The sequence below is a fragment of the Vespa velutina genome, chromosome 2 (genome assembly GCF_912470025.1).
Source record: "Vespa velutina chromosome 2, iVesVel2.1, whole genome shotgun sequence".
NCBI classification, from domain to species: domain Eukaryota; kingdom Metazoa; phylum Arthropoda; class Insecta; order Hymenoptera; family Vespidae; genus Vespa; species Vespa velutina.
Genome location: NC_062189.1, coordinates 14099634 through 14112640, shown reverse-complemented (window position 1 = coordinate 14112640; position 13007 = coordinate 14099634). Strand labels below are relative to the sequence as shown.

At 30.9% G+C, this 13007-nt stretch overlaps 2 protein-coding genes across 7 annotated transcripts in view; one reads left to right on the top strand and one right to left on the bottom strand.

The window, feature by feature from the left end:
* Positions 1 to 1995, top strand: part of LOC124947049 (aminopeptidase N) — a 21469-nt gene extending 19474 nt beyond the window's left edge. For all 5 annotated transcript variants that reach the window (XM_047488645.1, XM_047488644.1, XM_047488643.1 and 2 more), the window contains exons 12-15: positions 76 to 275; positions 343 to 654; positions 736 to 817; positions 893 to 1995. In XM_047488645.1, coding sequence (XP_047344601.1) covers positions 76 to 275; positions 343 to 654; positions 736 to 817; positions 893 to 1042 — 744 coding nt within the window. In that variant the 3' untranslated portion in view covers positions 1043 to 1995. The remainder of the gene's footprint in view (positions 1 to 75; positions 276 to 342; positions 655 to 735; positions 818 to 892) is intronic.
* On the bottom strand, positions 1689 to 13007 carry LOC124947048 (putative aminopeptidase-2). 2 transcript variants are annotated; one of them, XM_047488642.1, is made up of 33 exons: positions 12691 to 13007; positions 12481 to 12588; positions 11982 to 12384; positions 11762 to 11917; positions 11206 to 11677; positions 10912 to 11150; positions 10459 to 10817; positions 10108 to 10388; positions 9853 to 10037; positions 9601 to 9768; positions 9370 to 9522; positions 9045 to 9274; positions 8594 to 8975; positions 8338 to 8496; positions 7788 to 8271; positions 7458 to 7696; positions 7021 to 7382; positions 6676 to 6953; positions 6422 to 6600; positions 6181 to 6342; positions 5959 to 6105; positions 5778 to 5856; positions 5172 to 5707; positions 4897 to 5055; positions 4533 to 4823; positions 4280 to 4460; positions 4047 to 4203; positions 3720 to 3967; positions 2953 to 3605; positions 2674 to 2841; positions 2424 to 2576; positions 2276 to 2354; positions 1689 to 2119 (listed from the first exon to the last, which is right to left on the bottom strand). In XM_047488642.1, the coding sequence occupies exons 2-33, from the start codon at positions 12560 to 12562 to the stop codon at positions 1874 to 1876; spliced, it is 8070 nt and encodes a 2689-aa protein (XP_047344598.1). In that variant the 5' UTR covers positions 12563 to 12588; positions 12691 to 13007; the 3' UTR covers positions 1689 to 1873. The 2 variants fall into 2 exon arrangements, with proteins under 2 accessions (XP_047344598.1, XP_047344597.1); XM_047488641.1 differs by having other exon boundaries at positions 12708 to 13007.

Genomic DNA, 13007 nt, shown 5'->3' with positions numbered 1-13007 from the left:
ATACAATTTTAATAACGTTTCTCGATTTATCGTCACCGAATATATCTCTTTAACGAAGTAAAATTACTCCTTCAGATTTATACTTTGAAGCTTTTGGATAATGTATACAAGCAAGTTGGCTTTACGGATAAGCCTGGTGATCCGCAACTAACAGTATTTACGAGGATAGACGTTCTTAATTGGGCATGTACTTTTGGTCACGATGATTGCGTTGATAATGCAGTTAATCAATTCTACAATTGGCGTAAAATGCCTGATCCGGATACAAATAATCCGTAAGTAATAAACTTATTGTTTTCTTCTTTTACTCGAAGAAAATAAAATTATTGTTCTTGAATTTAGAATTTCACCAAATTTGAAGAGTGTGGTCTATTGTACCGCTATACGAGCGGGTAGTCAAGTCGAATGGGAATTTGCTTGGCAAAGATATTTAAATACCAATGTGGGTTCCGAGAAGGACTTGCTCTTACAAGCCCTTGGATGTAGCCGAGAAGTTTGGATCTTGAGTAGATATTTGGATTGGGCGGTTACAGAGAATTCTGGCATTAGAAAGCAAGACGCAACGAGAGTCTTTGGATCTGTAGCTAGAAACATTATCGGTCATCCTCTAGCCTTCAACTACCTCAGAAACAAATGGGCCCGTTTAAGAGAATAGTATGTTTTTCAATTGTCCGTCTTTACAATTTTCTTATCGTCGATACGATTATTCATTAAGACTATCCATCTTTCTTTTAGTTTCGGTACTTCTTTAGTTTTGATAAACAATATCGTCAAGTCAGCGACTAGAGGTATCAACACGAAGTACGAACTTAAAGACGTAAGTTCCATAATTCCAATTGTTTATTTTCGTATTATTTTGCGTCTCTAAATAATTTCTATATTTTTTCTACAGTTAATCGATTTCATAACGGAGAACAAAGATGAACTTGGCAGTGCAACCAGAACCGTTCAACAGGCTGTAGAGCAAGCTGAAGCAAACATAAAATGGTTAGATAATAATTACGCGACGATACGCGATTGGTTGCAAAGAAACACGGCGTAACTTGGGTCAAATTATTATTAAAAATATGATATATCGATCATCATTCGATATCTCGTTTAAAAATTAAGGATTTGCGAGATACATTGTTAAATCTTTGAAACTGTAGAACATTCTAAACATCTCCGCAATTCGCATCTCTCTTACTCTAGTTAAACGTATGCTACTCAAAAGAAAATTTGTCGAATTAAATAAGTTCGCAAGAGAGTATAATATGTAAGCGTTTTTATATGTATCTGTAAATATGTGCGCGATATTAATATGTGTATTATACAAATAACATTTAGAATATACGTCAATGTGGATATAAAAGAGGCTGATGATTTATGAATAATCGTGAAACATAATGTGAAATAAATAGTAAAGCAATGAATGATTGTTGAAAAAACATAGTATATCATTAGCCACAGTATTTCTTCCTTTGTCTTTTTATATATCCTTTCGATATAATTCCAGATATCTTGATTTTCACGAATATACAGATAGATTTCATCGAATATACAGATAATATTATGGATAAATTCATTGGATAAAGAAAGTAATGAGGGTTTATTTGAAAAGAATGTATTGTCTTTGAATTACAAATAAATTTTCTATTGTTATTATATTAGAAATATTTTTTTAAGGAAGTCGATTTATAAATAACAAATAGTAACAACAAACATTCATGTATTTAATTTGTACGTATAGATTTATATAGGTATAAAAATAGCAAACAAGTTATATTTGATGTTATTGCTGTGAAAAGTTCAATTTAGTTGTTATAACATTAATTGGCGTTCGTTCTTTTGGAAATTTTATATAGTGAACTTTTGATATTAAATAAAATTATTTCTATTGGAGTAAGAAAAGTGACATAAAAGACATGATAGTAAGAAAAACAATGTTTAAACTTCGAGTTCCTGAACTATGTTTGGAATTGTTTTCAATTTTCTCAAATATATCTGTCAATAATATTTGTAAGCGATATTTTATGTACCTATTATCTATAATCCTTAAATTTGCATTTTCTAGAGCTTGAAGCAATTTGGATGAGATTGGTGCAAGACTTTTTTCGTTGTTTTCTATAAAGAATTTAAACTGAAATAAAAAAATTCAAATTCAGTTTTAAATTTACTACGTAAATAAAATAAGATAAAATAAGATAAAAACGATGAAAATGTGTGTATATATATATATATATATATATATATATATATATATATATATATATATATATATATATAAAAAGAGTACCTTTTCAGTTATTTTTGAATCTGGAATACGATCTATGATTTCAATGAAAATTTCTGCAACTTCGTTCCAGTCGCCCAATCTACAACAATACAAAATGAACAAATATCAAGTTGTACGAAGTCGAATTTAAGTTCGATCGATCACTTACACTTTATAAATATCCAAATAATTATTGATTATATATTCGTAACATTTTTTCCATCCTTTCTCACTAGATTTATATATGGAAGCAAAGGCTCTTCGAATATTTTCTTTTTGTATGTATCCTAATCGCTGTTTGTCAAAGATGTATTCAAGGTAACTATTATGTATAAATAAAAATGATATTATACAGTCGCCAAAAATATAATAATATTATTATTAATTTGATCAATAAAATAATATCACATTGAACTTACTTCTCTATGAGATTATCCTTTTCCGAACATCCTAAAGCATCTAAGTATAGAATTTGTTCCGCATGTAGATCCGTGTTTTTATAGGCTAACCATAAAACTATCCAAATATTATCATTATTATATTTTACGGCTGTACAAAGAATAGCAGGTTTGGCATTTCGATACATTCTGCAAATATATTTTCATGTTATTTATGTTATATTAATTTATTATTTATTTTCTCGTCGTAAAGTATTAAGAAAAAATATTAAGAAAACATATGAAAATTGTTATACGTACTTTTTATTTCGCTGAAAGTCTACGAATAACTTCTTCGATTGGTTGATACAATTCTTACCTCCGAATTTGCAATTTAGCGAAAGTATTAATTCTCTGTTCAATTGATTTTCTTTCCTGGATGGATCTAAGTCATCCAAAGTATCATTAAATCCAAGCCTTTCGACATGCTCATTAGTTAAATACAGAACATATTTCTTAAAAAGTTCATTATTTTCAAAATGCCTTATGCTTTCCCAAAGATTATTAATGCCTCGTACGAACGCCTTCCAAGGTAAATGTGCCGTTTCTTTACGCAAATAAAATGCTATTTTAAAAGGCACGGACCAACTTATCTTGTTCATGTAAGCCAGTTGGAAGGCATCGTCGATAATTTGTGCACGATTTACCACGTGAATCAAATTATAATCCTCGCTGTACAAAACATCTATTATTCTGTTCATTAACTCATTATTATATTTAACCCGATAATACCCACTTTGCTGAACATTTATTACAACCCAATGATTTCTCAACTTGGTCTGAATTGAATCTTCTTTACTTTTCAACCAAAATTTCGCCGATGTATTTTCGAAATTTGGATTGAGCTCGGTAGCCATGCTGATGGGAATGTGAAAGTAGGAAGATTTTTCATCAGTATAATAATGAAAGTGATCCTACGACAATTCATATTTTTCAATAATATGTAAGGTAAAATGAAAAAATTTTTAAGATTTTCATTAAACATACTATTTTCTCGAAGTGTCAATACTTTTTAGCTTTTTCTATACCTGATAAAAATGAAGTACTCCTGATGACGAATTTAAATTTACAGTTACGATAGGATATCCATATTCATTGATCCATTTACTCATCGTTGTTTCTAAAGTAATATTGTTTTTCATAAATGATTGAAACACTTCCCAAAGTTTACTCGGATTAACTACTTTATCTTTATTATTCATGACATATTTTTTAAGAGCATAATAAAAATCATTATCTCCAAGGAGCATATGAAGCATACGAATAATGCTAGCGCCTGTTGTAGCATGAAAATATAAATAATTAAATAAAAGTGTTGAAGACAATAGGTAAATTTATTGTATCTTAATGCTTACCCTTTTTGTATGAGATTTTATCGAACGGTTTCCTTAGATCATTAAGAGTCACAACAGGGTAATTCATTGAATGAGAGTATATGTTTTGATCAATCTCTAAGACATCATGCATATCATTAACGACAAATAGATTTGTAAAATCTTTTTCTTCAAATGCCTGTTTTGTTATATAATAATATTAAATATAATCAAATATTTATTTTAATATCGTATAATTTTAAAATAGATAATACCCCTAGAAGCAACCATTGAAAATATTGGGCAAAACCTTCGTTTAACCAAGTATAAGACCACCATTCGCAAGTAACCAAATTTCCAAAATATCTATGAGAAATTTCGTGTGCTATCGTAGTCAATATAAAATATTTTTGCGATAAAGGTATGGTATTGCTATCGTAGAAGAGTTGAGATTCCCTGATAAAAAAGATCAATTATTGCGTATGCTTTAGATAAATATCTTTTAACACTTAATTAATCAATATTTACCTAAATGTAAAAAGACCCCAATTTTCCATTGCACTTATAGGGAAATTTGGCAATCCTACTAAATCTAATTTCTCTAATTCATTTATATCTTTTATACGTGTATTAAGATTGTTATAAAACTTATAAGCGGCATACTGTGTTTCATTACCATAATGAACGATATTTTTTCTACCCCAAACATTAAATTTTTCTTGTTCGTTTTTAATTGGTAGAAAATTAGAAACAACGAAAGCCAATAGGTAGGTAGACATGATTTGACTTTCCTTGTAAATATCCCACTTATTTAACAAACTAAAAATAATATTTTCTTTTAAATTAATCCGTTTATCATCAATTACCGATAAATTTCATTTGTAAAACTTACTTAAAATTCAAAGATCTTTCAAGAGGCATATTACTTAAACTTTTATACTTATAAGATCGTAAAATATGGATTTTAAACTTTGCCTTAAAGGCTGGCTCGTCAAAGCAAGGAAACACCATTCTGGCATAATTTGGTTGGAAGTATGTGGCAAAGTAATCGCTAGAAAGAAAAAAAAAAAACCCATAAAATTGAAGTTCAGATATTTCCTATAATATTCAAAAGATCTAATAATCAAAGATTCAAGTGTATAAATTGATAATCTTTTTTATACATACTGGGTTGTGTAAAAATCGTTGTATTGAGCATAATACAAGCCTTTCATTTCTGTATTAATTTCGCCAATAAAATCCATTTCCACGGTTACTCTTGCTACCTCGATATTGGTTTTTAAGTAAATGATTAGCTTTTGACTTTCCTGGATTTGTACTATATCGAGGATGTCAAAATGTTTCACTTCATTATCAGAGGTTCTATAAGGAGTTTCATAAACTTTAACGTTAGAAACATTGAGCTTATGAGAATTGAGAACTATTTGAAAGGTTGGTTTATCGACTCGAAGATTTATTTTAACCGATCCTGTGAATTTTCTTTTATCTATTATGGCAATCGAGAGATTATAATTAAGCGGATAAAGTGTTGTTGGTAAACGTTGGTTATTGTGGTTTTGATAAAGTTTCTCCAAATAATATGATATCAGTGGAATATTCTTTTTATACCAATCAAGTTCATAAAGAATAATATCGTTATATGATTTTAAAGAATTTTTTAACGTTGGTACTTTCATTACGATCAAATCCGTCAAATTTGTATACTGCAATAAAAATACGTTGGTTTAAAATATTTCTAATTCTATGAACTATAAATGATAATAATATTTGTACCTGTTCATAAAGTTGTTTTGTTGATATTCTTTCTGCGAGTCCACTCATAATACTTTTGATTGCCGACTCATCGTTATAACTACAATGAAATTTATTTTTTAGATAATTTATATTAATTAATAATTTAATAATGTATTCAAGAAAGGTCATAGAAAAGAGAAATTATATTAAAATAACGTACTATTGATAAATGTCATCGAACTTCATTTCCATAAACTTCATAACAATCTTAACGCCGTTTAAAGAGTTTTCATAAACGGAAGCGAATACCGCAATGCTGTCTTTATATCGTATTTCAGAATTTTCCGTTATTGCTGTAGATAACAACCTTTGAATAAAAAGATACATGCATTAATCTCAGAAATATCCAAAGAAGTAAGTAGAATTATCATAATTATTGTACTTGTGCAAATTATAAGTATTTTGAGAACAACCCAATGCATTAAGAATTACAAGTTTGTCTGAGGTGACCCTGGAATTTAAATATGACTGCCAAAGAAAGTCCCAGCCACTTGATCTTGTAGCCCATACACAATATACGCTGGGTCGTTCATTCGGTGGTATCCTATATGATTATTAACATGATGATTATTAATTATAATCATTGCAATATTATTTCCTATAATCGTCGAATCTCTACTTACTGGTATATTTGGTTCTTAAAATAATATAAAGCATCTATGACGCAAGAACTAATAGCATATTTACAGGCCCATTTGCGTAATTCCATTTGTAAAAGATGAGATATATGGGATGTGGAACTTTTCAATGGATTATCAATTAATTTTGTAACTATCGGATACATTATCTTTTTAACGTGTTCCTGAACAACGAAATACGATCAGTGAGTATATAGTGAATAAAAAGAAAGTTGAAAAATGCATGACACGAAATTTACTTTCAACAACCCAAAAATTTCTTGGCCCTCGAATTTGTTGTGCAAGTACGTCAAGCCATTATAAAATGCTCGCCACGGTAAATAATCTTCTTCGTATTGCAAATATTCTGTAGCTGAGAAAACGAGATCATAACTGACGTATCCAGCCTTAGCAAGATTCATGAGATCGTCTATTAACGCGGCACGATTCACCTTATGTATTTTCTCGAATTTTCCTGTCTTTAAAAAGTCGATGATACGCTTCCAATTAGAATCATCATAATTTACACGATAATAACCTAAAATGTAATTTTTTTATTCAGCCGATAGGTCAAAATTTTAAATTATAGTATCGAGTATACCTACCAGCTTGTTGGACATTGAAAATTTTCCAACCTTCATTGTTGTCTGTCATTACGCGCATTTCAGCATAATTTAGCCAAAATTGTGGCCTCGTATTCTCGAAATTCGGATCTTTTTCAGACGTCCACGTGATCGGTATTTTCCAAATTTTTTCAACAGATTCATTTTTCTCATTTCTAAAGAAAAAGCGCTCTTGAGATAGAGTAGCCGAACCAGATGAATCGATCACAACGTTAACGACCGGATATCCAACTTGAGTTGTCCAAGAGTCCAGAAATTTATTTACTCTATTTGCTGATGTTTGGTCAGCTAATCGACTGGAGATAGCCGCATAGAGATCCTCTGGTGTTGCTACATTGAATTTCCTAAATAGTTCGAAAATGACGTTAAAATTATAATTACCTTAGAAATTTTACCAAATCAAATATATATTTATATACCGTGCTTCGAGATATTGGTGCAGAGTAGCGTAAAAAACATCACTGCCATAAGTCTTTTCTATCATTCTTATCACACTTGCAGCCTTGGCATAAGATATGCTATCGTAAATATTTTTTATTTCTGTAGTACTCTGAACATCGTAAGTCATAGGATGACTGGATGTTAAAGCGTCGATTTTAAAGGAAAAATGAAGCTTATCTACGACGAATTGCCATTCTAATTCCCATTCAGGATATTCCTTTGGTATAAAAGGAAAGATTATGTGTTTAGAGAATGTAATTATAATGTTTTGTTGATATGATTTCTCTTTGTATTTCTAATTTACTTACATAAGATGTACCGAAGTATTCAAAATATGTAGCGAAGCCCTCGTTCAGCCAGATATAATTCCACCAAAGAGGACTCACTAAATTTCCGAACCACTGATGGGCAATTTCATGTGATAGCACAGTAGTTACAGTTTGCTTAGTACGGATATTCGATTCATTCGAATGAAAAAGCAGTTTGTCTTCTCTGAACGTAAGAAGACCCCAGTTTTCCATAGCACCGTATGCTAAATCTGGTAAAGCTATTATATCGAGTTTGTTCAATGTATAATTAGTCTTCAAATGTTGTTCATAAGTTTTTACAAAAGGTTCCACGAGAGAGAAAGCATAAGAAATCTCATTGAATGCATTTGGACTGGCCCATGCAGTGTAATTTCTTTCATCTATGATCTCATGCATGTAATCGAAATCGGCAATTACTAATGCCAAAAGATATGTTGACATCAATTCTGTTTCTTCGAAACGATACCAGTTTTTTTGAGTATTACTGAAATCATAATGTGAATAAATTCATCATCGTAATTTTTTATACAAAATTATATTAGATACATACGAATAATGGTCGATGCTTACGACCTTGGTATTACTAATAGAGTGATAATTTTCTGGTATCATAACGTCTACAGAGAAGATAGCCTTCATCATGGGCTCGTCAAAACACGGAAACATTTTTCTAGCTCCGATTGGTGCCAATTGAGTGGCAGCTAACCATCTATCCCAAATAAAAAATTAATATACAGAGAAAATTATTTAAATAGTGATAATAATTCATGTTTTATGAGAATTAAATGATTTAAAAAGCATTCAACCTCTTTTTTCCATTCTTGTCGATGTAATGACTCCTGTAAAATCCTTGCATATCATCGTTCAACTTGCCCATGAATCGTATGAGGATGTTCATTTCCGTTTTATCATCTAACGCTTGTTTGAGTTTAATCACGAAAAAATCATTTTTGTCTTTATAGGTATTATTAACATTTACTTCCTTGTTACTAACCCAAACTTGAACAAGATGTAAAGTAATGTCAGAGGCATGAAGAACGATTTGATTCGTTTTTTTAGTGGCCACTGCTAGAATCTGCACGGTACCACTGAACGTGAAATTGCCTGGATCGAAGAAAGGTTCCAAAGAAAGAACATATTTCTTCGGAATTACATCTCCCGGTAGATGATATTCATTATTATATAGATCTGTAAATTATTTAAAAATAAGTTTTATCTTTAATTAAATATTACATTAATTATATGACAATATTTTACCGGGCACTTTATTATTATCCTTTATCCACGAGACAATGTGATCAACATTTTTTGTATACCAGTTTAATTCGTATTTAGCAAGTTCTAGAGAACTCGTCAAAGATTTAGAGATTTCTGTAAATTCTAAATGGCTTTTGATCAAATGTTCGAATTTATTTATGAGTTCATCCGTTGAAAGATATCGAGATGCACCTGAGAGTATGCTGCCGATCGTATCGTAACTACCATAACTGAGAAATGAAAAATAATAACGTTAACGTCACTTTGGATGTTCTTTTTCATAAAAATTGCAATTTGAGTTACGATGAAAAGCTTAATTACTTACTACTTTGCTATTTCATCGTGATTTTCATCGATGAATTCGAGAACGCAGTTTACTCCGATTAAGCTCGAACTGTAGACGGCTGAGAAAATGCTCGTGCTATCTTGTTTGCGAATTTTGTGTTTTTCGTAAGGTGAAATGGCATATTTAAGATATCTAAAGAGTAAAAAAAACTTTTAAGAGAATGATCGTTTATCGTTTAGCTATAAAAAAGATATCTTCAATCTATCTCACTGTTTCAAGATATCGGTATCGTTGCTGCATCCAAGAGCATTTAGTATAACCAATTGTTCAGATACCACTTTCGAAGTTTTGTAATGATTCCATAAAAAGTTCCAATCATCGACATTACCATAAAGTACACCCATACAATATGCTGCCGATCTTTGGTTCGGTTCAATCCTTCGAACGGAAAGATTTTACGATTATTACGAATAATAAGACTTATAATAATCGTCAACGAGACAATATCGACTAATATCTTACCGGGAAACTGCGTTTATCATACTACGGAAATATTCTAGAGAACTAAAGACGCATTCTTCGTGGCCGAATTTGCAAGCAAGGTCGTTTAATTCTCGTCGTAGCTGTATCGTTAATCGATCATCCTTTTTTCGATCTACATATCCAAGAGTTTGATAAACATTTTCGATGAGCGATAAAACGTATTTCTATAAAAATCAATTCAAATCAGTTTCATGTTCGTATTTATAAATTATCTTGTACTGTTAACAAACGGACCTTGTATAAAACGTAATTAACTTCGTTACCGGAAAATCGTTGAGTAAGATAATCAAGGCCTTTAAATGCAGCTTTGAAAGGTAAGTAATTTTTCTCTTGTTGGAGATATTGAAGACCGTCAAGAGCAGTTCGATAATCTAATAATCCAGTTCTCGCGAGATTTAATAGATCATCGATGATCCCGGCTCGATTGTATACGTGTATTTTTTCAAAACTATCGCTCTTCAATGTATCAATAATTCGATACCACGAGGCATTATCGTAATTTACTCGATAAAAGCCTGCAATCAATAAATCGATTAAACTTGTTTTATTCCACAATTGCACATAACACATCTGGATTTTACTAACCAGCTTGTTGTACATTGAATACTATCCAATCCGAATCAGAAATATCGATATTGATCGTTTGTTCTTTATCTTTCATCCAATGTTTTACTTCGATCGATTTGAAATCCATTTGCTTTTGTGTGGTATAAGTGATCGGTATTGGCCATATTTCATTTACAAGTGTGGATTTGAAATTTCTTAAAAGAAAACGTTTTTGTTCTAGCTTTGCTTTACCCTTTTCAATGATAACTGTTAATACAGGAAATCCTGGCTTCTTCGTCCAATTATTCATAATAATTTCTATATCAATATTCGAAGAGTCGATGACTTTCTGTAACGCTATCCACAAGTTTTTAGGTTCGACGATACCAATATTTTTGCTAAAAAAACAAATTAATCGATCATATATACTTAAATAAGATAAGTAAATTTATAATAATTACTTTGACTCTGTCATTATCGTTTTATCCTTACTTATCACGTATGTAGAAACGTAAAGCCTCATAGAATTTGTCAATACCAATGATATAACTCATCATACGAATAATACTGGCTCCTTTGGCATAAGTGATAGAATCTCCAATTTCATTAACTTGCGATTGATTACGAATCTCTCTTGTCATCGGTTGTGATGTTTCTATTGCATCAACACCCAAAGCTGCTTGATATTGTTCCACTAGGAATTGATCCTCCATACTCCAAGTTTTCTCAACCTACGATTATTTTCATAAGAATAGGAAAAAGAACGAGATCAATTTGAAATCTCACCTGTGCTGTACCGAAATATTGAAAGTATCTGGCGAAACCTTCACTCAACCATAAATAACTCCACCAGGATGGAGTGAGCAAATTACCGAACCACATATGCGTAATCTCGTGAATGATAACAGAAGCTACGTTTTGTTGAGCGACTATAGAAGATTCGTTTTCATTGTAGAGCATTCGTGATTCTCGATACGTAATTAATCCCCAATTTTCCATAGCTCCTGCCGAAAAATCTGGTACTGCAACCATATCCATCTTTGGTAGTTCATATTTTTGTTGGAACAAACTTGTCAAATAGATTAATGCATCAGAACCAATCTTCGAAGCGTAATAAGCTTCATGTATCAGATTTGGTCTCGTCCAAACTGTCAAGTTTTCTACTTCAAAACTATGAAAATCGAATATAGCAAAGGCTACAAGATATGTGGACATAGGAACGGTTGTCTTGAAAGTGTCCAGATACAAATTCGATGAACTGCAATAGCATTGAAAATTTTTGTTATGAAAAATTAAATGTAAACTATCTATTTTGCACGAAATGAAAATTCATTTTTTTTACATTTGTTTGGTATTTTCCAATGGCATATTACTGATGCTAGTAAATTCTTCTGATCGTATTAAACTTATCTTGAATGTCGCTTTGAAACCCGGCTCGTCGAAGCATAAAAAAGCATGCCTCGCGTGTGTCGTTTCGAATTGAGTTGTTGCTAACCATCTAAAAAATGTTCATTCTTTAAAAAAAATCCCTCTTGCAATACGACAAACAACGAACTACCCACCGAAGCCTATTGTCGTCAGTTATATACGAGCTCTTATAAAATCCAATCATATCGTCTCGAAGAAAACCATCGTAAGTGAAATGTAATAATATTTCATTGCCTACTTTCAGATCGTCTTTCAATTGAATATTATATTGTTCGTTCTCTTTATCATAACTTTGTTTTTCAATTTCTAACCATTCATTCTCAGCACTAACCGACGCATTTACATTTAATAGATTTCCTTGGTGAAGAACAATGAATTTGGTAGGCGTATCAACTGTAACATTAATTTTTACTTCGCCTTTGAATGAAAAATTTCCGGTTAGCTTAGGAAACAGAGTAATTTCGTAAGAAGTTGGATGCATCGTTGTCGGCAATCGATAGTTCTCCGAAGAAAGATCATCTTTAACTTTTGATTCATCTAAATACATTAAAACGTATTAAACGTATTATATATATTTAAAGATTTTTGTCCTTTTCAAATCTTTTTGTTATATTATTTAAAAATTTGTATTACCTTCTGAAATGTCCTTCGTGTGTCCGCTGATTAGAAAAACCTCTAGACTTATAATTAAAAATAATATTCGATGACATTCCATCGTATAGATTTTATTAGAGTTTCAGTCTATAAAGAAGTTTGTATAAAATGAACAACAAAAGTCTATATAAATACTAAGAGATAATGCTGTTTCTTTAGTTTAACTTCCAATAAAATTTCCAAGAGTACCTTTATTAATTACATACCTTGTTGGATAAGAATCCCAATTACATCAAAATTATCTTTATACTATTCGTATCTATTATCATATTACTTTTCTAAATTCATTGATGCACATAATTATTTGTATCACTAATTCATTGTTAAAATGAATGAGTACTCAACGCGTGAATGTATCTATAGAGAAAGACGTAGTTCTTTCACGGCTTCTGTTTCGAGTTCAAATCTGCTAAGTAATATAATATATTTTATACTTATCCACAAGCAAATGACTGTATTATTATATCTTTCGTTATCTTATCATGTACTCGGATAACCGTTATCAC

Coding starts and splice junctions, on each gene's coding strand:
- LOC124947048 (XM_047488642.1), bottom strand. CDS start 12,562: ATGGAATGTCATCGAATATTATTTTTAATTATAAGTCTAGAGGTTTTT. Junction 6,954..7,020: donor TTTCAATGTCCAACAAGCTG/GTAGGTATACTC, acceptor ATTACATTTTAG/GTTATTATCGTGTAAATTAT. Junction 2,577..2,673: donor AAGGATAATCTCATAGAGAA/GTAAGTTCAATG, acceptor TATACATAATAG/TTACCTTGAATACATCTTTG.